Here is a 27,099-nt window from a genome sequence, read left to right as displayed (position 1 = left end):
TGTTCAGCGTCTGCAAAGATATTGAGGTGCCTACGAGTAGCAGGGCTGCTGAAATGAATAACGTGGACATGATAAGACGGAGAGAGAGAGAGAGAGAGAGAGAGAGAGAGAGAGAGAGAGAGGGGGGGGGGGGGATTCAATGAAGTCGAGCGATGTTGGCCGAGCCTAGGTGTTTAGTTTGCTATGCCAGACGAATGTGGTGGCAATGATAGGGCAGATGCTGATGCTTGTTGAAGTTGGTGCGCACTGTTTCTCTCAGTCATTTACGCTGCCATGTGAATTAATTGATTGGTTGTAGGGATTAACGTGCCGACGAAGCGCAGTTGGTGAGGCGCGCCGTAGTGGACGGATCCGATTTAATTTTGAACACTTGGGGATATTTAACGTGCGCCGAAATCTCTTGCGCACGGGCGTTTTTGCCTTTCGCCTCCATCAGAAAAGCGGCTGCCGCGGCCGGGAATCGAACCCGTGTCCTCGTACTCAGCAGCACAAAGCCTAGCCACTGCTCCATCACGGCGGGTGCTACGTGGATAAAGAGAGGAAATAATTGAAAGCATTGAATTTATCCGATAGTGTCAGTGACGCGGGTATTTATTTTTCTTGTTTGTCTATTTTCTTCTAATGGTTGGCGCTAAGCGGAACAGGATCCCCATTGGTGGTGAACCGGTCCAAACTGCCACTTGTCAGGGTGTCCGATGTGGCTGTCGTTGAATCCACTCGTGCTCCACTCGAAGACGGGCTGCGTCCCCCAGGTTGGCCCGCTGATTCCGATGAACTCCAGCGACTTGAACAGCGTGTAGTTGGTAAACTGTGCAATAAATAATGTGCCGTAGGTTCGGGGTTCCGTGAAATAGCAAGCCATCATCCCGCTATAAAATGACGCAGTTTTTAACCTATGAATTCTATTTTGGAAACAAATTCAGCACGCATGAAGCACGCACTAAAAAAATGTCGGTGGCGTACCGCTTTGAAAATTATTCCGCTTGACACTCGCGGCTGTCGAATGTCTTTAACTACTTCACTAGATATCCTAAGAAATCAAATAACAATTTCATAAAAAAACACCGCCTTGTGTCTAGACCTTGAACACTGCTTTAGTTAATGAGTGAAGGCTACAGAACAATGAACGTTATTTATATCGAGCGTAATTGCCAAATGGATTCCCGCTGTCCTTGGTTAATTTTTTTTTCCTGAGAACCTGCACCTGTAACAACGGGCTGATCACACTAACGTGAGATTCGTTTTCTATATCTGCAAGGCTTGTAACATCATTTATGAGGTTGTGACGAAGCAGGTGTACATGTAAAATCATTAGTATCGGTTGCGTACAGGGCTGGTCAAATCTGTAAAAATATTAGAATCATAACAAATACTATACAGTACAAAATAGCCGCAACATTTACTGAAGAATCACGGCCACCTTATGTAATGTACATCGTTTTCCGTGTCCAATGTAAAGCAAGCAAACACTATTGGACGCAATTCATATCCTTGTAATTCTGCCAAAACCGGAGTGTGTTTACTAAGGCTGTAAATCTTCCTAAAAAGGGTAAAATGTAATCCACTCATAGGCCATTCGATTGGTCTGTATATCAAAGGCATGCATCCTACGGGTTAAAGTCGCACTATGACGAGAAGAGAAAGCGTACTACCCAAAAGCTATCATTTAACGGCAAAGTGAGGTTTATACCATTTTCCTTTCGCTCCGTCTCTCGTTAAAACGAAATTCCCTCCAGTCCGGCGTGTGCCAACGACTCTAACACTATTGCCAGTGACGCGTACAGCCGTCATGTTAAATCAGAAATGTTGTTAGCTTTCGCATTGCGACGATCGTCTGCTCTGTGCAAAAACATACCGCCACTGCGCTTGCCTGGTGGATGATGCCCCGTGTAAGAGCAACTCACCTTCATATCAGTGCCCCCGACAGGCATGGGGTGCATGTTGGGCACGTCGTACTTGCCGTGTGGATCAAGCAAATCGTACCGCGACGATATGGCGTACACGGCGTTGTACGGCGGCGTGCAGTTGCAGCGAGACAGAGGATCATGGGTGTAGTCGTTATACCTTTAAAAAAATGTTACGACACAAGGCGACGTAGGTATAGTACGCACCAGTGGGGCACAACGTTTAGTCAGTTCGCACAGAGTTCGCACACAAAGGAATTCACCGCGTCCTTGCACACTCCTGTCAAATTATAGGTAAAATGTGAGAGAATTTCCTCGCAGTGTGAATCGCACCCCGGCCTCACCCCGATTTTCGGGTGAATGTAGCGCGATCGATCTGGGGTACATCGGACGTCACTTATGACGTCAACAGGCAAGTTGGATAACAGAGATTACTCGCTTAATATTTTCGTCTTCCATCTTCTACAGAGCTGAACAAAGCAGAGCGAAAGAGGAAACCGTGTTATCGGCTTACAGTAACGCGCCCCATCCAAATAAATGTGCGTTGCATTTCATATCGTGTTTGCAGATGCTACTTTTGTTTATTTATTTATTTATTTATTTATTTATTTATTTATTTATTTATTTATTTATTTATTTATTTATTTATTTATTTATTTATTTATTTATTTATTTATTTATTTATTTATTTATTTATTTATTTATTTATTCATTCATTTATTTATTTATTTATTTATTTATTTATTTATTTATTTATTTATTTACCTGTTTATTTATTTGTAATATACTGCCAGCCACCTGTTGGCAGCCAAGGCAGGAGTGGTTACATATTGATACATTCAGCACTGTGGTGCAGCGGAGAACTCGCGTGGTACAGCGAAACACGTAACCGAACAAGGGAGACAAGGTTTTCTGAGTAGAAACCAACAATCCGAGAAAAAAAATAGCACGTAACATAGCTGACAAAAGCACTCTTGGTTAAGTACATCCATCACAAAGTTTCCGGAGCAGGAACAAGCAAAAAAAAAGCGCGTAACACACCAGAAAGCAGACTGTTGCGTAGGTGCATCCCGGCTTCAAAGAAAATACACACAAGTTGAAATGTACACAATTTTTGCCCAATGCGAGGCGATAACGCTCGTTGGCGTCTTGCGGGCCCTGTTTGTTTGTTAAAAGTACGAACTGATAGATGATACGAATGATTCCGGGGTCACAATTTCAGTGACAGCTTGTGGCAGCGCATTCCAATCCAATATTGTTCGTGGGAAAAAAGAAAAACGGTGAGCATTAGTTTTTGTGGGGGCATTTCAATTGTTTTGGCATGTTTAAGCATCTTTGCATGTTTAAGCATGTTTAAGCATGTTGGTATGTTTGGCATGAACCAGATTAAGAGCGCAGAAAGCTATGGGCTGCCCATAGCGTCTTCCCGAGAAGTTCCAACGCCTCTGTCCAGAAAAACGCTTCCTCACACAGGGAAGATGCGATAAGTACTACACGTAAAAATATGATGGGATGGAATATAGGGCATGAAACCATTCATCCATTCATAATGGCACGGAAACAGATTTTAGGTAGTGTGTGCACAAAGTCCGGGAAAATGACTGACGAAAGTAACAGGCTTCAAGATCCGTGCGTACCTCATAAGCGCCATCATAGAGTCCATGTCATGAACCTTGACGTGGTCTCTCCTGAATATATTTGCCCGGGGCGCTCTTTCGTAGCTGTAGTAGTCTCCGTACTTTTCAGCGAGCTCTGGCTGGCAGCTAATGTTGAAGATGTCCTCGAAGTAACTGGAAACGAAAATAATATTTTCTTACCCGACGTCACATATGCTCGTGGTCTCTCTCATCTCCTGTAAACAAAGTGGCAGCCCCAAAGACAGGAAAACAGTTCCCTTTGGAAAAATGCGAAAACGTTTATACCTGCTGAAAAGCCCTCATGCTAATTTTGTGAGGAATCGCGCTAACATCACGGGGTTACAACTGCGCACTTCAAATGGCAGTGCAGAACGAGGCTATTCGAGCTTCAAATTGCCGTCCATTCGGTGATGGTTCGCCTCTCAGAGACGAGGGTAAACTTTGTATTTATATCCACATGATTAATGTCAATTTACTGTGCAGTTTCAACAGCATTAGAACCGTGACAGCAACTGAGGCGAAGATATCTATAATATGTACCTGCATTTTCTAACACCAGGGTGAACATGACGCGCAAATGATACAAGAAGCGGCAGAGACTGTTCTAATTGACCGATCTACTAAGAGCCGCCAAGCAGTTGTATAATAACGGCCCAACCTTCTTTGAAAATTAGCCTTGGTATCAACGCAAAAGTCTCCCACTTGCACATGGCGATTCCAAGGATAACTGCAAAAGTAACTTACGCAACGTTGTAGCTGGGCCAGTAGTGGTTCTTTCGAAGAACGTCGCTAACGTCCTTTTGCCTCGTTATTCCACTGCAGAAAACGCCGCAAACACAGAGACCGTGAATGAATCTTAACAAGTAAATACTTACCGCGAGGAATCTTCGCGGTTTGAGCTTACGGCATTTGTTCGAGGATCCAGAGTGTGTCGTTCACGACCGGTGATCCAGGGGTGAACAACTTGTAATCGAGAACAATCCACTGGTTGTTGTAGCTGCGGAAACACGGATATTACGAAAGATGAAAAACAGGTCACTGACGAAGTCAAAAATTATTGCTATTATTATAATCCCTTATTTACAAGGGGTGACTCGAGGTCTAGTAGGGGATGGCGCAGGCGGTAAACGGGGTGAGGGCTTCTACGTCCTCTTGCGTATCCCCGTGGTACTTTCGAAAGTCCACAGGGACATGACAGTCTCCTTTAAATGCGGCGGGCCCAGATGACGCGAAGTCCACTCCTGAAGGGTTTTGATGTTAGGTGGAAAATGGGTTCTTCTCTCCTAAGCCAGCCCCGTGCACTCCAACAGCATATGGTATGGCGTTTCGAGAGCGCTATGACTCTTTTGTTCACAATCTGCAGCATGCATTACTCCGCAATCCGGAATTCGCATACAATTACTGTAATTGTATTGTTTACGTCACACGGAATCTCAGAAGAAGCAGCCATTGTGAATTCAGTGCCTGAATGTAAACAGATTTTTAGGGCGAATCTATTTGGGAGACTGCAAATACACTGATGATTACCATACTCCCTAATGCGAAATTTCTGCGGGGCGCGAACTGCTGTCTTCTCGGTCATTGCGCACACTGACGTTTACTATACTCTTTAATGCGAAATATGTGCGCAGCGCGAACTGCTCTATTCCGGTCATGGCACATATAGGCCTCCTGCGCTGGAGTTGATGATGACGACGATTGATGACTGCTATTGGTTTCCCCTTTGTAGCGGGGTGATGACATGTCATCTTACCAAAAAAGACAGAAAAACCTATGTTTTACACTCTTGGTTTAATACCAGCGCTGCTTAGGGCATGCACAAAAAGCTTATTAGGCACAAAATACCTCTTTTCTCTTATACGTGGTACTGTCCGAGGCAATATTCCCCTCTCTGCTTTTCGTCCACCAGCATTTTGATCTTCTTTTCGTCCCTTCGACAGCCTTTAAGTTAACTTCCTCTGTGATACCTATAAATCGAAGGGCTTCTGGAAGCCGAATATTTCCTTCGTGTAGATTTGGATGGATACCCTCACATTCTAATACTATGTGCCGCATAGCTTCTGTTCCTTTTCCGCAGACCACGCATACCCCATCATTTTGTGAATACTTCCACACAAATCTCTTAGTTCGCAAGCAAGCTGCTCTAGCCTCAAAAAGCAAAGCACTTCCCTGGGAATTATCGTAGGAATTTTCCTTTCTGATGCTTCATTTCTCAGCCCTGTACATCTCTAACGACGTTATAGCTTCCATTTTGTCCCTCCATTTATTCGTTTCAATCTTCCTTGCCTCTTTTTTGGTTACCTTGGCTGTTTTGGATTCTCCACTGTTCTTTCCGTATTTCATCGTTAGCCTTCTAGTCTTCCTTAACCACTGCGTGTCCACGCTTTTCAAGAATAGGCACCTAAAAACCTTAGCTGCCCACCTTCGTTGATCCATTGCGCTCAACCTCATCTCAAAACATATTTTACTCTGAACGACATCCAGCCCATATCTCCCTGTACTGCCTCGTTAGTTGTTTTTCCATGCGCGCCTAAGGCCAAACGTCCTATCGTTCTCTGGTTCACTTCAAGACCTCAGAGAACGTCTGATTTTAAGCAGAGTACAGCATTCGCAAACGTAAGACCCGAACCATTACTCCTTTCCACATTCCTCTTACTACTTCAAATTTGTTATACCCCCACAGAGCTCTATGCTTCATTATAGCTGCGTTTCGCGTTCCCTTAACCTTAAGTTCCTCCCCGTGAGTTCTTAAGTAGTTATCCCCTTCGTTTATCCACACTCCTAAATATTTATATCCCTTCACTCTAAGTAATTCGCCTTGCTGGATAGACACTACGTCAGTGGTAGCGTAATTGAAAACCATTATTCCTGATTTTTCTGCACTTAAATTTAACTCGAGGTCGGTGGCTTCCTGGCCGCTAATATTTATTAGTCGTTTCATATCGGTCCGGTTATCAGCTAAAAGAACACTGTCGTCTGCGTATAACATTCCCGGAATACGCTGTTGTACCACTTCGCCTTTCAGCATATGGGTTGCTCTAAATGCTACTTGACTTTCTTCCCGTTTCTTTTCTAACCCTGCCAAGTAAAGCATGAACAGTATTGGGCTCAAAGGGCATCCCTGTTTCAGTCCCCGATGGATGTTGACCTGCTGGGCGCATTTCTGTCCTTCCCATGTAAGGTGCACTCTATTGTCGTTATAGATTGCCATAAGGAACTGCCTTAACTCGTCATTTAATCCCTGGAGTTCCAGCGTTCTCCACAGCCGTTCTCTATTTACGTTGTCATATGCCCCTTTAATGTCCAAGAACATAATCCATTATGGTCTATTCTGTGCTTTCGCTATTTCAATGCATTGCGTTATCACGAACAAATTGTCATCCAGTTGCCTATCTTGTCTAAATCCATTCTGCAGTTCCCCAAGTATTTCATTTTCTTCCATCCATGCTTGGATATCTGATTTTATCGCCTGCATTACGAATCTATACACCACTGACGTTAATGTGAGTGGTCTGTATGAAGCAATACTGGCTTTGTCTCCTCCGAATTTATATATTAAATTCATCCTACTTTCTAGCCAGTTCTCTGGTATTTGTTTGGTTTCTATCACCTTATCTATTACCCTCATAAACGATTCCTTACTTTTACGTCCAAGCAGGTTTATCAGTTGCATTGGTATTCCGTCCTGGACTACGGCTGTCTGGGGGGAAACCTTTTGCTCTGCCTTTTTTAAACCAAGGTTGCTCAAACTTATTTCCCTTTCCGCAGTCTTCAGTGGCTCTGATGGTATTGGTGCAGGCTTCCCTACCACTATTGCCCGACACTTCTCTCTAATCCCTCGATGAATACGCGCCAACGCGTGCTCTCCTTCTAGATGTTTCTCCTCCTCATCAATCAAGAATTTTTGATGTATATCGTTTTCTGAGCTGAGTAATTTTACATGGTTCCAAAACTTCTTGGATGCGGTTTTGTCCTTCTTCCATATTTCTGCCATCCATTGTTCGCTTTTCTGCTCGATCTTTGCTTACACCATTTTCTGCCCTTCTAGTTTTTTCCCACGGTAGATATCCCATTTCTTCTTCACTACCTCCAGTTCTATACCAGTCCTTTTTGCTTCTCTATGTTCTCTCGACGCCTTTCTTCGCTCGTCAATAGCCTCTTTTATTTCCTTATTTCACCAGCTTCTCGGCTTTCTTTTCCCTTTGCATAGGTTTCGTTGCTTTGCTTCATTCATCTTACCCTTTACGAACGCAATGATTTCGTCGTAATCCCAATTTTGGTCTGGGTATTTATTGATTTTATCTTCCAAGCTATCAGCGATTATCTTTAACTGCTCATTGTTCAAATTAGTTCCTCCTATTGTACCTATTTCTAAATTTCTCTGGGTTGCGCCTCCAAAGTGCAAGCTAAGCCGCTTGTGGTCGCTTCCTAAGCTGTCTGTTCTATTTTCATCTATCCTCATTTCCCGCAACCTTTCGTATACTGTCTCGGATACTAAACTGTAATCTATGCTGGACAGACTGTTACCGCTTTCCCACGTTATTTGTCCGTCACGCTTGCTTTCCGTGTTTACTATTACAAGCCGGTTTTTCCTGCATACATCTATCCCAAGAGAACCGCTGTGGTCTGTGTATCCATCCAAACCTTCTATATGGGCATTCATATCTCCAACTAAGATTATTTCGCCCGAATCTTTCAATGTGCTTGAAAGTGCGAGTGCGTGCGAACGCGTATGTGCGTCGCACACGCCCGTGTGTGTGCGTGCGCGCGTGCGTTCCGCATGGTGTGGTGTTTTCGAATGCACTTGTTATTGGAGTCCAGAAAAGCAGCCAGCCAGTCCCTTGTTTGAATCCTTCCTTAGTACGCAGAAAAATACTTTGTATTTAAAAAGCTATAAGCACTATAAGTAAAAACTAAAATCGGGATAACAATGCTTTCGCCCCATTCGGGTTTTGGAAGCGCGGAATAGGGAATGAGGTGAGACTTTTAAAGTTACGTCATCGACAGACCGACTGATCACCTGACTCCTTTATTTGTTGATGACGACCTGACTTTTCGAATTTTTTATTTTATTAGCTATATTTTTTGTATTTTGTCACCATTGGGCGCGTAATCATTTGTGTGCGTGTGTGTGTGTGTGCGTGCGTGCGTACGTGTGTGTGTGTGTGTGTGTGCGTGCGTGCGTGCGTGCGTGCGCGTGTGCGTGTGCGTGTGCGTGTGCGTGTGCGTGTGCGTGTGTGTATGTGTGTGTGTGAGGGGGGGGGGGGGGGTACAGGGGCCGCGGAATGCCCCACTAGACCGTGAAGTACTCGTAGTAGTAGTAGTAGTAACTTTATTTGAGCTCGAGGCGTTTTCAGACGCCAGACCGTGAATGAACTTTTATGCGAACGCCATATATTAAGAATGCAGCATTCCCGGCACTGGCGTCTAACGCGGCAACAAAAATAATGATAGATGAAAGAGCAGCGTGGGAGAGCACAGCGATTTGAGATAGGTGGCGAGATAGTGGAAGTGGTAAGCGAATATATCTAGTTAGGCAAGTTGTGACTCCTTATCCCAACCATCAGCCAGAGATGATTAGAATGATAGGAATTGGGTGGAGTGCATTCGGTAGGCATTCTCAGATAATGGATGGCAGCCTAGCATTGTCCCTGAAGAAGAAAGTGTGTGACAGCTGCATCTTACCGGCACTCACCTACAGGGCAGAAACTTGGAGGATCACTAAAAGGGTTCTTGTTAAGTTAAACTGAGGACGACTCAGCGAGCAATGGAACGGAAGGCGATACGTGTAACATTAAGGGAGAAAAAGTGAGCGGGGTGGGTCAGGGAACAAACGCATGTTAAGGACATACTAATATTAGTAAAAATAAGAAGAAGACATGGGCATGGGCAGTGCATGTAATGCGAAGGCAAGATAACCTTTTGCCATTAATGGTAACAGAGTGGATCCCTAGAGAAAACCAGCGTGGAAGGGGGCGCCAGAAAGTTAGACGGGCAGATGAGATCAGTGGGCGTAGATAGGCTGGTGGCGATGATGCTGCTGCTGCTGCTGCTGATGATGATGATGGTGGTGGTGGTGGTGGTGGTGGTGGTAGTGGTGCTGATGATGATGATGGGTGGACGTTGTCCATACAATCGGGCCATATAAGCCTAAAATGCCTTGTGACATTTTTCTGCTCTTATGGTGAAACTAAAAACGTGATCGACATCAGACCTCTCGTATCGCTATATATACACCATTTTCCTTGCTAGAGGTGGGCGCCGCCATTTGCTTTTTCTGACCAGACGCTAGCGCCGTCTATGAAGCGACCGCCGAAACCTCCGCGCTGGGCTGTTAAGTGCGCCGTTCTTTGCGTGCGTCTGCTCGGTATCCGTGCATTACCGAGTGAACTGTAGTGGTTTGGCGTTAAGTTAGCGGTTGCAGTGCTTGTGTGTGTGTGTTCTGTTTTGTTTTCATCATCTGCGGACGGATTTTAGGTCCTAATTTGCTGCCAGAGCGGGAAATTCCGACCTCGGCTGTTGCGAGCAGCAGTAGCAGTGTGGTGGTGGTGCCGGTGGTGCTCCGCAGTTCCGCGATGCAAACGTACCGGTATGGCACCGACTGACATAGAAATCGATATCGGGGAGTAAATACGTGTTTTCAATGCCACCGTGCTTGTTATGTTCACCGATTAGTCATGTTTACGGAAGCGCGGACGTCGAATGCGGTGATTCGGTGATCACGGTGATCACGGTCACGGTGATCCGTGCTCGCGATGGACTTTCGACGAGGCGATTGCTACGTTGTTGACATTGCAATGCAATATAATCTTTCTTAACTAGACTTATGACGGTTACTGACGAAACGAAATTACCCGGGCTGAAAAATAACACGACCGCACAACCAGTCAAATTACTATTCGAAGGTTGAGCGAAAGGGTTGACGTTCGGGCGAGTTAATATTGGTTGATCATGATCGTGATCATGATTGACCTAACTCTGCGCAGGGCACGTGGACTGTCGCTCGGAGCCCACCTTTGCGAAACCACTGCTTGCACCACAAATGCTTTACGCGACCAGCAGTAACTGATTTGTAATTGTAATACTTTAGATTCCGTGGCAACGCAAAAGGATTAGAAGATTTTCTTTGACCGCGTTGTGAACAGGTTGAGCTATTTTCCAAATGCAGCGTACACGCGTATCTCGAGCTGCGTTTCCAGATTTGGCTGCCAGCTTATCCTCCTATCCACCAGCAGTGTGCGATGGAGAAAGTTATCCTTTCATATCGTTTGGCAGTGTAATGCGTTGGCCTGAAAAAAAGTAACCAAAACACCGTGATTTTAAAGGTTAGATTAGATGAAAATGGTATTGTTTAATGCCAATCGGCTGTAATGACCAAACAATATATGGTATTTTAAATTGACTACAAGGAACCAGAAGGTATTGTAGTGTTGTATTGTATCGGCGCTCGTGAAAGATCCCCAAGTGGTCAAAATTAACCCGCAGCCCTCCAATACGGCGCGCCTCATCACCCATGAAGCGTCGGGGCGTTAAACACCATAATGAATGAATGAATCAATCAATCAACCAACCAATCAATTCTGTATTGTAAAGGATAAAGTTGCTTCTAACATTTCAGGGGGTTCCGTTCCCTGTCGCAGCTTTGCTTGTGATAAATGGATTTTGCTCCGTCTGCTTGCCGTCCAAGTGCACCCAACAAACCCTGGAGTTGGTCGTTGGTACAAAGTCGTCGCGATTTATCAACAGAATCCACCGATATCTCAACTCGGTGCGCGTTGGGAAGGGATGCCGCAGAAACACGCCGCAACCGCACTGCATTTTCTCCAGGCAGTGTCGTGCACATGCGTGCTGCCAGCGACTGTTTCTCGCTTTCGCTGGTTGTTCAATAACCCACCACCGCGCAGTGCTACCAAACACCGTTTGCGCCTTGAACTGCATCGCAGCATTGGCTAAAACAGTTGAAAGTTCCGCAAAAACTAAGCACACGGTGCGAAATACTCCTGAACTACGCAGCGGACCACACCGCGCCGAGCGATGTTAGCAGCCCAGCGCGCTCAGGCAACGCTGGTCGGCCGCCGAGAGAACTGGTTTGAGAGTATTTTCCTCCTTTCCCGGCTGCTTATGGAAAATGGTGTATAGCTTAATTGACAGGAAACTTGTCCTATACTAAGAGTACTTACGTGCCGCTATTTTTCTGCCCAAATATGGTCACCCACTCGGAACCCGTCGTGGCCAGGCGGTTTGCAACCATAGCACGAACCCACGTAAATGGCGCAGCGTCTGGTCTCAGCAGCAGATACAGATCAGAATTGTTGTTTCCTAGCGACGTCTCGGTGATGACCTGCGCAAGTTACGCGTAGCCGAAACTCCTGTCAACCGACCTCGACCAGCGTTTCGACTTCGTGTCGATAATAATTACGTGGGCTTTCGTTTGTGCAGTTGAGCCGCTTGTGCGGGGTCACAAAACTCCGGGTCATTCTTACCAGTCCCGTGGAGGTCAAATAGAAGTCGTCTAAGGAAACCAGGTTCCCAGCATATGATGACATGGTTATCGTTTGACCAGGAATTACACCGCCTGGAAAACAAGGCGGAAATCATGTGTCGGTAAGCGTGCATACATCGTATACGTTACACGATGCCCACCGCGCTTTTCTGCACGTTGTAAGATATGCCTGTCTGTCACCGTTGCAATCACCGGTGCCCGCATCACACGCACGAAATGTTCCAGGGGAGTCGGAGATGATAGCGAGGTGGCTCATAATAGTCGGGGCTCACGTACCCATATCCGGTTGGTGCTCGTGCAGCGACCATATTACTTATGTTATTTGACCATATCAAAGCGGGGAGCGGGAAAAACGCCCCATGCTGCTAAAGGTATTTTCTGACAGCTTCAATTGGTGTGCTTGAAGACATCTTCCGATCACGGCTTCACGTTAGTTGACGAGTACTTGCGAAACGATGTGCTGATACAACTGGAGGAGTCGCACAATCCCGACTTGATAATGCGTTGTGCAGCAGGGCTTAGCCTAGGAGCTTTGATCTAATATGCCCAAATCCTTTTTATTCTGCATCAATCTCACTAGCCAAAATTTCAAATTAGCCCCTCTGTGCTTAAATACACTTTTTTAATGAATATATTCTAACAATCAACGCCGTGTCTGAATGTTCGCCAAGCACGATTATATTTAAATATTTATGACCAGTGTAGCTGAAAGTTGCTTATTAAATTAATCGCCAGTTTTTAGCGAGGTCTTAATATACACACCGTTCATTGGCTTACTGCAAAACTTTTACATATTTTATTAGAATGTGTAGTCTCCTTGGCACCAGGATCCGGTTTTTTTTTTTTTTTGTGGAAGATATTGAACGCCTACATCAATGGCCGGTAACTCTGAAGACTATCATAGGACCATGGGCTTCCCCCTCAAAGTAGCATCAGGCTCTGAAAAGTTTGTTTTCTTAATTGGAGGAGATTGGTCCCATTTTAAAATTGTGAATTCTGTAACGCAATCTGAAAAATAGTGCATCAAGCACGTCAAACCACGCCAGTGTTTTTGTTTCTTTCTGCCCACATCTTTCTAGGGCCCGTTTTCCCTACATCCCTGACCACCAGCAGAGATGCATGTAGGCGATTGGAAACGCCGGTAAAACTCCCTGCTTTTTCATTAAGAGCCTTCTCTCTCTGTTTTACTGGCCACTGCGGTGGTTTAAGTACCTACACAAATGCTTACGCATGCTTTGCAACCATCAGTGATCCTTATTCTTTGCAACTCTACTTATAACCTAATCTTTGGACGCACCTGGACCCGTCACGGAAGGTTTGTAGTGCCATGGAAAGACGTATTTCTTCTGAATCCTCAGCATGCTGCGGTACAGAAACCAGGTGTTGTGAGCTATGTAAATGTCGTCGTTCTCTCCCACGATTTTCACAAGCGCGGAGCAGGCAGGTGTTTGGCTGAGAGAGCTCTCGTCCGATGGTCGCCTGAGGGCGGGCTCGAGATCGAGGAGATCGCCCATCAGGCTGAACATGCTGGAAAGGAAGATCGATTGGAAGAATAAGCGCAGGAGGCACATTTCGGAGCTGGCAGAAGAAAATTACAGTTCATTTAAGCTCAAGTCAATTGCAAAAAATTAAAGCCGTTCCACTCAATGAGAAAGCTGTGGGAAGTGCAGAGCAGTGATTAGCCATAATGTCTGTAGCGCCCTTACCCGCTCACTGCTACCACCCAATACAAATCACATTTCCCGCCGTCGTAGTGCTCACGCGCCCCCTGCCTGAAACTGCGCCAGCGGGAGTTCTCTTCTTTTTGTGCTTGCTTTTCCTCCCGCACGTGTCAGTGCTGCACTGCCACTTTTTTCGCTTAGTAAAAACCAACCCAACGAGCGTTCCTAGCTGAATTAACGTGAGCGCTGCCGGTTAATTACGTATATTCTGCCTAAACGTACCTGCAGTTTTATTTGTGCTAAACAACCATGAGATGTATGGCAAGCGCCAGCGGTTCACGAGTTTAGAACGCTTATGACTATATAAACCGCTTGTCTTTCGAAGCCTCTGTGTTACGCCGCGACGACAGCGGCTACGACGGAACGCCAGCTCTGCTTGGGTCCAGCGAGTGAGCTACGACGACAAGGCGCGGCCCTGAAGTGCTCTGCACTTAATAAGACCCCCTAATCGCGAAAAAACTCGGTGCTCACGCTGCCGATGGAAACTCGCCTGCACTAAATCGTCAACAGGACACAGAATGCAGACCAGTAAAGCGCAAAAAATTACACAAGGGAGGAAGAAGGATTTTTTGCGCTTTACTTGTCAGAAGTGTAAACCACCTTGCCCAGAAGTGAACATTAATCAGAATAAAGATACTGCAACATGCAGTGCGATTGCAATGTGCATATACACCTCTTGGCTGCGCTTTGTGGCAAATTTCTTTGTCAATGATAACCTTTTTAAGCATCGCTTGAGCCCCAGATTTTGCAGCTTAATCACGAGTGGAACAACCTAGACTATGTTCAACACGCCCTTAATCCGTTTATCCGTCCGTCCGTCCGTCCGTCCGTCCGTCCGTCCGTCCGTCGGTCGCTTGGTCGGTCGTCGGTCGTAATAAGGACTGTCGCCACCGACAAGGACTTGACAATGACTTTCCAAGTAGTGAGGGGAAGGCAACCCAGGTCATTTCCCGGGGAAGGGGGCTGAGGGGTGCGTGCTGGCCGTGAAGCCATAATTACTACCAGCTTCAACATACCATGCAATCTCTGCGCTGCAGACGATGCAATCAAAGCCAGAGGCATAGCGAAAGCTTCGTCCATCTCATAAGATACTGTCTTCTGTGTCAATTGATTTTGTCCAGCGCGGCTCGAAGGTCAACTTTAGTTTCGCACGCATGCATTCTCATCGAAGAATAAAACCTTATAGTTTTTGTGGGTGTCAGGATTCCCTGGGACTCTTTTGCTCTCGACCTACTGAGACGCACACTGCGTCGATAAGGTATCAGCCCAACGACCAGGAACCTACGGTTCCCGTGATACCTGCCATCTGCTCGGTGCGGCCTGCCAACGTGATCCGTGCAGCTTAATTAAGCGGCACGTATGAACACGATGTTGAAGTCTGGGTCAAATCCTGCAAGATGGTGAGCAGTCATAAAAACAGGGACGATAAGATCAAGCTCAACAACGGCATTTTTTTCTTGACTGGAGTTGTAAACTTGTGGAATCGGATCCACGAAGTCACCAGTCGCATCTGGTCGCATTACAAAAGTAGCTTTGCAGAGGCATTCGGACGCACCGCAGTCCGAAAACTCCGCGTTGAAGAGCGTTTGCGCGGGTGCCCACTAATGACAGGCGAAACCTTGATTGCCTTCGTAGATCGAATACACTCTAAGAAATCACCGCAGGTGTGCCCCAGAACGACCGATCCGCCTGAGGAAATGTGTGAATTTGGAGAATGGCGAGGCTCAGCATGCGATTACAGTTAAAGGGACCCTTGAACACTTCCTTGATAAACGCTTTCGCTCTTTCCTTCCCGCCTGGAACCACTGCGAAAGCTATAGTTATCGCCAGCACGGAGCAGCACTGCGTGATTTGCATGTCGCACCAGATACGTCTTCCATTTCTGCTTTGTGTTTGCGACTTTTGTTTTAAGTTGCTGTCGAAAAACATTCATTGCTGCAACTGAAAAAAAAAACCGGCTAAGAGATGCTACATGGCCCTAGTGACGTAATTCTAGCCGTCGAAGAGCGCCAAGAGCGGGAACGAAAGAAAAATCTTTTGAACGAGCAGCAATTTTTGCCTGAAGTACCTTGCGACCGCCTAATATAAGTACTGGGTGTGTTGGGCGACTACGTTATATAAACATCTAAAATTTCAAAAAAAGTTGAAAAAAGTGTTGCCATCGCTGGGATGACAGAACCATCGCTGGCACGACAGCAGAAGACGTGCATGTGCGCTTTTGATCCAGCGATAGTTCATTTGTAGCTCTAATCGCATAATGAGGCTCGTCATTCGTCAAATGCGCGTATTTGGTCACGCTGATTGGTCGTTTTCGGGGCGTTGTGGTGTTGCCCATCTGCGGTGATTTCTTGGAGTGTACGTCGTCGATTTGTAACACCAAGGTGCGCAATACAATAAGCGAAAGCAAGAAAAAAATCGCGTACACATTTGTAATGGTATACCCGAAAACGCATTCAAAATGGCCATCGCCAATAACACTCTAACCGTTGTTGGTTTCAAACCATTGCTGATGTACTTTCGATCAGAAAAACGTTCTTCCTAGAATAAATGTACTTACAATGCCCTTGTGATATTGACAAGGTCGTGGGAGGTATCTAGGGTGGCGTTCTCAAAAGCGTCGCTGAGTCCTTGAAGTTGCCGCATTTGTAGATGAACCTGATAGAATGAGGAGTGTAACGGTAATCATGAAATACTGCTCTGCGTGAATGTATAATTCATGGGTAACACAAAATACTGCAACGGCAGTTATGCTAAGTTTGTTGTAAATGATAATGATTCCACATTGCAACAAAAGTCGTTGCGAAATATATTATTACCGACAACTGAAACTCCCGGCTATCTCTGAAATTTTTGTTTTGTTTGGCGTGGTGTTAAAAGTACATAGCTGTGGTGTGTTAACATTGCTGCATTAAAAAGCGGAGGACCAAGCTACAGAGCTGGAAATATCGACATGTGGGATGTTCGAACCCGTAGAAGCACACAGGCCTACGAACGTTTAACGTGCGTCCCACAATTCTTAATCAGACTGCACTGCTAAAAACGCAGTTATTAAGAATATGGCAAAGTTTGACGTAGGATATTTTATTCTGGTTTGCGTTAGCTTTTTAACAGTAATCCTAAGCTTAAATAAAAAGGCGACTAAATGCAATTGACAGCGATGTTTTTGGTGTGAGCCTTAACAGAGATCTAATCACTATCATTCGTATCATCTTCACACTTGTTTTTTCAACACATCCCTGGGCCCAAATAATCGGCAAACAAAAAAATCATTAACTGTAGTTTTCAGACCGTTTCCGAAGCATTTCCCGCAAATTAAATACGCAATTTGCTGTGCCGGTCTGCCCGACGTCCTGTCTCTCCGTGCTCGGTATAATTGTTGCAGATAACACCTTCGGCGCGTTAAACATTTCCTGTTAACTACAAAAATTTCTTGAGTTGTGAGCGACAATACGTCAGACAGATGGAAATATGCTTGACCAATAGGTCAAAGCAACATATTAGGTTAAAGGAACATAATTGGTTACAGGAACATCCCTCTTTTTGACAAAGGGATTGCTTTCAAGTAATCTGCCGACCGCGTCACGCGAGAGATAATTGAAGCTGAGCTGATAAAGACGCTGGGCTGCGCATGTTTGTGCTCCCCTCTGTTGCACTCTCAAAAATACATCAACATCTCCCCCATCATGCGCTCTGAAACCTGAATAGTACATATTGTGTTGTAATGGTCGCTCTTATATATATTTGTGTTTAGTATTTCTGTTAATTCTGTTGGTTCGGCGCTCATATAGGTGATGTCTTCTCTCCTATACACTTGATAATACTGCTCACATCACACCTAAAACAGCTTTTCAGCAATACATTTGGCTATATAAGTGAAGCCACCTTTAAAATGATAAGAATTTTTGTAAGTTGGCTTCCTGACAGTGCGGCTTGCAGTATATAGAGCCTCCTTAAAAATACTTGGCTGCGTGTGCGTAATGAAACAACAGTTCAATTCTAAGCATTGAATTCGCCAGTCGATGTGCTTTGGCACGACATTTCGTGGTTAGCGCCGTGAAAACGTCTAACGTTTTCTTTTCATTTGTAGGATGCGACGACCTCTATACAACTCTTACCATGTTCCAATATGGATCCGCGTCCCCCAATTGGGCCTCTTGACGCCGCGAGTAGTCGAGATTCTTCTGCAGGAATTCGTTGAGCTTCGCGTAAAATTCTGTATGATTGTCGCAGTAGTGGGCGAACATGTTCTCCCACTGATTTTCCATCAGCTGCCGTGTCAGGTGCGCTTCGAGTGCACCCGCTGCATAGGCTTGGACGTCGTCCGTTACATTAAAATTTGATTCGATCTCTAGGTAACCCCATCTGGACAGACAAAGAAAAACGGGAAGAGAAACAAGTTACAATGTGCGATCGTCCCTGATCAACCAAAAAGGTTAAAAAAATACCCCCGCCCTTTAACGACGGGAAAACTTATTAAACATCCAATCCCGAGCAATTTATCTGTCCCATTGCGATTTATAAAATCTCAAGAGGGCTAAAGTGACATCCCGATACCAACTAACGGCCCGCAGCCAGACATTCCAAATTTCTGTACACTTTGTGCGGCTGGCCATTCGAGTGGTAAGATTTCTCACTGTTGCCAGAATTTTCAATATGTTAACCATTTGCTTTAGCTCCAATCGCGGTCCTTTGTGCCGTCTGGTAAACCCAAATTTGCTACAAATTATTTACACATCTTTACAAACCCAACACCCCTTTGCAGATATTAGGATACGATTGGAGTTACTTTGTCCGAGCACTGAAATAGGATTCATAACATAAAATAACATCGTATTTTAGTTCAGATACCCTTCTTCGGCAATAACATTTGATACAGTGGAAATGTTTGTCGCGCAAGCTTCAGGCTCATTTCAAGCGGCGTGTAGGGCACATTGAATTCATCCACCTATTTGACCGTCTTTGCTCAACTTACCCGGTATTTTGTATGTCGTCTTGAAAGCTAGCCCAGGCGACGGGGATGAGAGCGGTAGGATTGGAAAAATCTGCCGAAGGTGGCGTCCCATCCGTGATGACGAGTCGACTGCTTCCGGGCTCTAACGTAGCATAAGCTCTATGGCACTCAGCAGCTCCCCTACTCAATGAGAGTCCCAGGAGCAGCAGCGTAGCCAGGGCGCGCTGATGTTCCATGACGTGCCAGCGCTTTGTTCTTTGTGGAATGCTCCCCTTTTTGTGAAGAAAAAACGAGCAAGAAACACATAAAAAAATGAAGTAACTGCACGCTACGGCGCGGGATTGCCTACATCGCAATTTTAAAGCAAAGCTTTCTTTGCCTCACAATGGCGACTGGCCACACTAACACGTACTACAGAAAAGCCAGCTTTCTCACTCAATGACGATTGTTGTGGATGAAGTGAAATATGGTTGAAACGCGAAGCTTTCTCTGGTCGAATGCCAATGTCTCCGAAGTCCAAAGTCAAAGTCCCAAATCCAAATCATTACGCCTAAAACGTACTGCAGGAAAGCCAGCTTACACAATGGGTTTCCGCAAAGACACATCAAATGCCTAAAAAAACGATTCCCGTGGTTGGAATCGAACTTCGCGTTACTAAGCCGACGTCTATCCAAGTACCCCATTCCGACACGGTCGAAGTAGTTGGGATTTCAGAGTTTGACTTTGACTCAAGTCGCATGGTAGAAAGCTTCGCGTTTTAGCCATTTTTCTCTTCAAAAAGGGGCTTTAATTTTCTTGCCATTGCTGGAATCCCGCCAAGGTCCAACTAACGTCTTTAAAAAAAACGGCGGTCTGCTGTACCGGTAAAAGTTTGAAGGATCAATATTTGAGGTGATGAAGGTGGGAGCACGGCCGCTCGATGGAAACTAGGTCCTAGTTTCCATCGAGCGGCCGTGGTGGGAGTATGAGATGGGTATTGCAGCATAATTGTTGAGAGAAAAAAACACCGTAATTACGACGAAAACAAAACAACAGTACTGCCATTTGGGGACCAAAGTATTTGTCCATATTTGAGGAAGACAAATCGTCCGGGGCGAATGAGGAGAACCGGCACACGATTTGATTCGTCCACGCTTTGACATTTCGTCTTGAGAACACGGAAGGTACTTCGTGAGATGTGTCAGCGAAGGTCCCAAATATGTTTTAAATTTTGCCGAAGACGGTGTTTTTTTTTTTTTTTTTTGTTTCCGCAGTAAACTAACCCGGAAAGTTGTACCGAAAACTGAATACAGCAATTTGCTACCTTTTTATGCCATAAAAACAAAGTTATATGTTCTGATACCACTGACAAGCCCTAAAAGGCGAAAAAAGTATCGACTCTTGACTATTTAAAATTCTGCAGCCACTGTTTACTAATGGCATTTACTGCCTCTAGGTTTCGCCGAAAGCCTTTCAAAATTTCCTCTACGGCGAGACAAAATTGTCGTTTTTTTAATACCTAGTCTCCGTGTTGGAACCTACCTAACGGCTTCTATGTTTCTTTTATTAGAGCATCAAAAGCTTTCGTTCCGTTCATCGAGATTCGTTTACGTTTCGTAAATGGGAAAAGACAACTGAGACAGAGGTTCCGTTTAAGATAAAATTCCGCGAAGGGACTCCTGCTTACCTAAATTTGGCTGTACTTCGGATGACAAGAGAATTCTGAAACTTCCTTGCGAGCAAGATTCTTATTAGGGCAAAGCTTTCTTTGCCTAGTATATGGCGACCGTACGGGAAAATTCACTGCAGGAAAGCCAACTTTCTCGGTCATGATGATGATTGGGGGTGACGCGAAGGATGGTTGAAGCGTAACGATCAAAGCCCAAACCGCCAACGATTAAAATTCACGCCTCAAGAGCGCCGCGTTTCAACCGTCTTTGTTGTTATACGAAGGGGCGTTTGTATTTTTTTACGTTTCGGAACTTCCCCACGTCCAATTATTATGCTCAACATAGCCCAGCTGCAGCTGTAGTACTCCAAACCAAAAGTTAAATGTTTGAAATCGCTATTTCTAATAGCGTGCGTGTGGCACCCCTACAGGCGTAACCAAGTCTGACGTGCTCAAGTGAATGTTTGTCACGAGGTGAAGTGAAAACGATAATGAAGACGTGCTCTACGGGATATGCTCCAAACACCCCGAACATCATCATCGTCGTCTTCAAACGTCATCATATGACAATATGCTAGCAACGATGGAAGGATGCGGTGACGCGGAAGAGGGAGAAGACGGCCGTGGGGAATGCTAGGGTGATAGCTGTCGGACGTTCGGACCCGAGCACATATCAGCAGTCATCGACGGGTGACGTCCGCACCTACCGTCAGCCGGTGAGCCACTCAAGCATCAAGAGGTGTTGACCGTGCGTCCACGAGGGCCGCGGTTGCTGCCACCGCGAGAACCCGGAGCACGGTTCACCACAGGGAACCTCCATGCGTGATCTGGCCCCCACCAACGAAGTCATGCGACGACTGGCCCATACCGACGCTGGCACGCCTTAACCGGACTGAAGGTGCGACGGGACTGAACACTCGTGAACCTGTAAGCCGTGCGCTGTACTCTTCCGAGTAGTTGAACTTTCGTTTTAGTATCAGGTGCAAACAGTGCACCTGATTGTTTGTATTTGTCTCTGCACTTTTCTTGTATTTTGTGTGCGTGTGTTCGGGTGCACACAGATATCAGTTCGGGTTATCGGGGTGTTTCGTACTATATATTTCAGTTTCATAATACAGCTTCAGTTGCTAGTCGCGCGTCGTCCTGTGTACCTTCTGGTTCTGTGTCGTCGTCTTTTATCGCGCCTTCTTTCGTGATGTATATGTACCAACTAGCCCAACTTTCCATCGTTCTGCCATTTGTAATCAAATGCCAAATTATCCCTTCGGCCTGAAATGGAGGGAAAATCCGCCTGCCTGAAGCACTGGGTTTAGCAGTTGAGGTACGTGTTTACGGATATGCCGTGAAGATGAGGAAAAAGGTATTTAATCATTGGTGGAGAAAAGACAGGGAAGGGATGAATACATGGGCGTTATCACAATAGTTAGCGTCAATGCGTAATCGAAACGTAAATATGTGTCGTAGTTGAGAGAACAATTCCGGGCCATCTCCACGAACGTGAAATATGGAGGGGGGGGGGGGGTGAAGCATGCAGTGTATAGGTGTATTCTTCGCGCCTTGGCGTTTTTGTCAATGGAGATGGAACTGTTGGAGGGTAGAGCTATGTATCTTTGCTGTTGACGTCTGGCGTCTTTGAAGCACGAAGCATTCTAGCGTAAGGCCTAAACGAGACGAATCGCTCCAGCGAGACGCGTAAACGAATGTCCCGGTGTTTTTTTAGCACGAATTACGAAACGTAACACTGAGAGGAGTAAATGAATGTCCCGGTGTTTTTTTAAGTACGCGTTACGAAGCGTTCTAGCTCGAGGCGTAAACGAGTGTCGCAGTGTTTTAGTACCATGACTAGATGAGACGACGATTACGACGACGACGACGATAGGAGATGCCAGAAACCCGAGCTCCTAAGGGACTGCGCCTTTAAAAAACAAATAGCCAAAGTTAAGTTACGTACCCGGGCGAGAAGGCATTTGCAATCACCGCTACTCAAAAAAAGACGTTTTTAATTAAGTAACATCATCGGCTGACGTCGGCTGAACCTCCACACAGGTAAACGTTTCCACCCTACTTCAGTGGCATTACCCGTTGATTCTGGTTGGTAATCGTGAGCGCCATTTCTTTGCCCGTCATCGCGTGCATGCTCTCCGAACTAATTGCTTAATTTCGTGTCTTAAAGAGAATAAGGGCAGTAGGAATGCAAGCAAACAGAGCTAAGTTGTCTATTCGTCAGCATGACATGTAACGTAACATATTGGGCCCAACTACCATTTTCGGCGTCAATGACTTAAATTCTGTTCAAGATACGTCCATTCGCAGAAGCAATACGCCGTTGGCATTAAAAAATGTACAACTTCTTGGCGGGTGGTGAAACTAGGCTTTGTTTACTTATGGCGTTCACACGTGTCTAAAACATGCTAGATATATATTACGCAGGGCTTCAGATTCCTTATTGGGGGCCCAGTTGTTCTGCCTAGTTGGCAAGCCTCAATTTTCACAAGGAATACGCTATAAGCACTTAAAAAATGTACAGCTTCGTGATGGGTGGTGAAACTAGACTTTATTTAGTTATGAAATTTACACGAGTAAATTTGCACACTTTAAGATATGCGTCACACAGGGCTCCAAATCACCTATTGCGAGCCCCAATTGTTCTGCATAGTTGGCAAGCCTCTGCTGACAGTTCTGCCGCCAATAATACAGCTGTTCTTACCTGGAGTGCGGGCACGCGAGCCTGACCGCCTTTTTAGTGTAAGCGGGTTCTAGAAAATGTACGTCTTAATGATTTCATATACTGCCGTCTATCGATAGTGCACCGTCCTTCAGTGAATAAATACATCCCTGAACTCTGTGCTGCGAAAGGAACCCATCTGTGAGCTGTAAAATATTCGCATCAAGGATCAAGAAGAAGACGAAGAAGAAAGACCTGCTCATGCAGCGCGAGCGCGCGATCTGTATTATTTTTTTTCGCCATTAAACCAGCGTGTTCCGACAGCCGCTCTGTCTCTCGTCTCTACAAAACGATGGTGCCGTGACCAGGATTACCTTCGAGCCGTGTCGACAAGCACCTTACCTGCCTCGGAGCAGCAGAGACGACCACGGCGAGGAGCAACTGAGCAACCTGGACGGAAAAGGGACGGCGATGGAGCCTGCCGGAGCTGAAGAACACGTACGCGGACCAATGTTCAAAGCGTAAGCGAAAACCGCTGTCAGCATGAGTAAGGAAACGCTAATCAAGAAGAGGAAAGCGCTTACAAGACAGATTACGCCGCTAACCAGCCTGGCGGGAGAAAAAAGTGCTAACGGAGTGCACAAGCGAACCTTGAACGTACTTCAAGCGCAGAACAAAGTTATAGCCGCCAATCTAAAGACAACAAATGAACAAATGGAGGAGTTCATCACAGATGACTCAGCTGATAGCGAGTTTGAAAGAAATATTCAGTACTATATAAAGATATTTGCTATTCTGTCGCAACTGGAGACCAGCATAGCCGAGTTAACTCAGGCCAGCGGCCCAGACATGCCAACAGCTGCAAATAACGCAGAGCGGATCTGCCCGACAGACGCGACGGAGCTAGTCAAGTTACCCAAGCTGGACTTGATGAAGTTTGACGGGAATCCGCTTGCTTGGCAGCGGCTTCGGTCGCAGTATGAATCGGCGGTACACCAAAGGTCAAACATGATGAAGGGACACAAGTTTAATTACTTGATGTCGTCGGTGTCGGGGAAGGCAGCCGCCGCTATCGAAGGTCTCCAGTACTCCGAAAACAACTATGATCAAGCAGTGGCAATATTGAAGGAGACATTTGGTAATCCGGAGCAATCATTTGACCTGCACATGGAGGAGCTAATAAAGATAGAAAAAATCGAATCTCCAAAGCAAAGAGACGCTCTTCGCAAACTGGTTCAAGGAGTCCAAAAGCACACACTAGCCCTCGAGTCATTGAATGTTTCTAGGCTTGTGCGAATAGTAACATTTTAGTTCGAAGCGAATTCGAAGTGAATAGTCTTTGGGGTCGAATACTTTCGAAGCGATGTCGAATAACTGTCAGATGTCACTGAGCTTCCTGTCACTGAGAGACTGAGCTTCCGGGCCTGGCGGGACCTTCATAAAAAAGTTCTATACAGTGGAATCTTGATGATACGTTTCTGGGTGACACGAATTTCGGGATAGTACGAATTTCTGATAAGTCCCGGCGAAATTGGATTGTTCGCAATGGGAAAAATTTAGGCTTTTACGAACGGACCTGCGCGGCCCGGCGGATGATACGACCGAGCCGGCGAGGCGCCCGACCGCCGAGCGAGAAAGCGACGGCGACGTACGGGCTCTCTCTCCCCTGTTTGTTGGTCTTTCTCCAGGAACGGCCGGGCTATTGTTTTCTGCTCGCGAAAACGCGCCGCGCAGGTCACAGGCGCGCTGACGCTGCCGCGGAACCACCCGCACGCTGCGGGCGGAGCGGCTGGCGGCGGCAACATGGCGGCAGCGTCCGCGGCGAAGTGGGGTCGTGAGCTCGAGCGACCGCTTTTAAGCGCCCTCTAAAATGCTGCCCAAGGTACGCAGGAAGCTGCTTGTGCGGTAACGGAGCTTATAATGTGGGCGAAAATGATATTATAAAACATCATCCGCGCCGCTAGTAAAAGCGCCCATGCAATATCTGCCGGGGTGGTAAGCCTAAACATCTCTGGCGGAGCCAGCCGGGTGTCTCGAGCGGTTCGAAATGCCGCGCGCGACGCGCGAGGCAGAAGGTGCAGCGCGTGCGGAATCGTCGACGCGGGCGTCAAAAAATCGCACGCGCAACGCCGACGCGCCCCAATCGCGTGCAAAAACGCGCCATGCGGGTCACGCTTAATAAGAAGGCTACGACAAAGTTCCGAATGTGGCTTAGCTTGTTTTGGCTTCACATGTCGTCAAGATGTAGGACTGATGTCAATGGCACTGCGGCTTGCCTAACAAACCCGAAACTTGAACGCCGTTTTGATATTTGTTCACGCAGAATGCCTCGAAATATCGGAAAATTTAAATTCGAGTCGAAGCGAATTCGAATACTTTAATATTCGTTAGAATATTCGAAGACACCGAATACTCGCACAAGCCTAAATGTTTCTGCAGAATGCTATGCCACGATACTGATGCCTGTGCTTAGGAGAGTCCTGCCTCCGGAGCTAGCTGTTGAGTTTAAGATGAAAGAAGTCGCTACGACGAGCCCGGATAGTAGCGATGTTCAAGGACAGAGAAGTGACCCAGCCGGAAAGAAGAACGATGAAACACTCAAAAGGTTGCTAGGGTTTCTGCGTGAACAAGTGAAATACAGAGAGGAAACAGGAGAAGAGCAAGAACTGGAAAGCACGAAGGAACGGGCGAAATGCTGGAAAACCACCGCAACTATTTATGGCTCAGCTGAAAGATCAATGCTTATTCTGTAACCAACGAAATCATATGACCGAGGATTGCTGCAGAAGCTTTACCACGGAAGAAAAGAAAGCGGCGTTGGTCGCGAGAAGAGCATGCTTTAGGTGCACACCACCAAACCACACCGCTCGCGTCTGTAGGTCCAAGGTTAAATGCAAAAGGGGCAAAGGCCGGCACGCAACGTCGATGTACAGGACTAAGCTAAGAGACAAAACAGGAAGCAACACTTCGGCCGCACCTCAAAAGGAGGCAACCAGCCCGGCTTGTACTCTGCACGCAGTAGATCGAGAAGACCAAAATAAAAACACTGCCGTACTCCTGCAGACGGCAGTGGCTTGGTTCGGCGAAGGAACAAGAGGTGATTATGCCAGACTGTTGCTTGAAAGCGGAAGCCACAGGTCGGTTATATCAACCCGGCTCTCAGAAAAGATTGCAGCAAAAGTTCTGAGGAAAGAAAAGCTTGGGAAAGGCTGTTTCGGTGGAAATGAAAAGGTTACGGAGATGGAAGTGGTGCAAGTTGCCGTGGGTCCAGAAAGAGAAAGTGACAAAATTGTCATCTAAGCGGTGAAGGTTGAGGTGATATCTCGAAACAGACTATCCAGCCCAAGTAAAGAGGTATGCCAAAAATGCAGGCGATGGGCATGAAAATCGCAGATGATAATAAGAAACCGGCAGCATTTCAGTCGGTTTGGGTGCTAATAGGATCGGATTATTACTGGGACTTCTTTACGGGAACATCAAAACGAGTTGGAGACAAGCTTATGGCAGTTGAAACAAAGCTTGGTTGGGTTATGCAAGGACCACTCCAAGAGAGCAGAGTGACGCTAACGCAAGCGCAGGCTGTGATGGTACTCCATGTGGAAGCCGCCGCGAACGGACTTCACGACGAATTGCAAAAGTTTTGGAGCCTCGAATCAATCGGTATTGAAAGCAAGACGAATGACTCAAGGAACAATGACCCCATACTTGAAGGTTTCGACATTGTAATAGTTAAGCTGGGAGACCGATTTTCAGTAAGTTTACCGTGAAAAGGAAACGTCACACTGGATACTAATTACGACATCGCGAAAAAGAGGCTGATGTAGCTAACTAGAAGATTAAAAAAATGGAGAAACGCTCATTCGGTAGGACAAGGCAATACCGTAATATTTTTCATGGAATGTAGCCGACTGTGTCTCAGGCGAAACAGAAAGGCTTACAATGCTTTGATACTGTATGCCACACCAAGCCGTCATTCGAGAAGACTGAGAAACAACCAAAGTCAGAGTCGTGGTCGACGCGTCATCTAGCTGAACAAAAGGAGGGTCTCTGAACGAGAACTTGGAAAAAGG

General features: G+C 46.1%; 1 protein-coding gene across 1 annotated transcript; it reads right to left on the bottom strand.

Moving 5' to 3' along the window:
* Nucleotides 1-573: 573 nt before the first annotated feature.
* Nucleotides 574-23,570, bottom strand: LOC144145397 (putative phospholipase B-like 2). Its single transcript, XM_077676986.1, has 12 exons — nt 23,432-23,570; nt 18,738-18,988; nt 17,881-18,127; nt 16,323-16,420; nt 13,342-13,571; nt 12,025-12,116; nt 11,722-11,882; nt 4,446-4,538; nt 4,286-4,357; nt 3,542-3,694; nt 1,905-2,064; nt 574-808 (listed from the first exon to the last, which is right to left on the bottom strand). Exons 2-12 carry the CDS (start codon nt 18,950-18,952, stop codon nt 632-634), a joined length of 1,698 nt encoding a protein of 565 aa, XP_077533112.1. The 5' UTR covers nt 18,953-18,988; nt 23,432-23,570; the 3' UTR covers nt 574-631.
* Between the last annotated feature and the right edge of the window lie 3,529 nt (nt 23,571-27,099).

The sequence above is a fragment of the Haemaphysalis longicornis genome, unplaced genomic scaffold (genome assembly GCF_048455015.1).
Source record: "Haemaphysalis longicornis isolate Haplotype H1 unplaced genomic scaffold, Haemaphysalis longicornis Haplotype H1 scaffold_7, whole genome shotgun sequence".
Taxonomy (NCBI): Eukaryota; Metazoa; Arthropoda; class Arachnida; order Ixodida; family Ixodidae; genus Haemaphysalis; species Haemaphysalis longicornis.
Note: the sequence above shows the minus strand (reverse complement) of the source record. Positions and strands in the feature narration are given on the sequence as shown.

Coding starts and splice junctions, on each gene's coding strand:
- LOC144145397 (XM_077676986.1), bottom strand. CDS start 18,952: ATGGAACATCAGCGCGCCCTGGCTACGCTGCTGCTCCTGGGACTCTCA. Junction 18,128..18,737: donor GACGACATACAAAATACCGG/GTAAGTTGAGCA, acceptor TTGTCTGTCCAG/ATGGGGTTACCTAGAGATCG. Junction 13,572..16,322: donor GTCAATATCACAAGGGCATT/GTAAGTACATTT, acceptor CTTCCTTTCCAG/CATGTTCAGCCTGATGGGCG.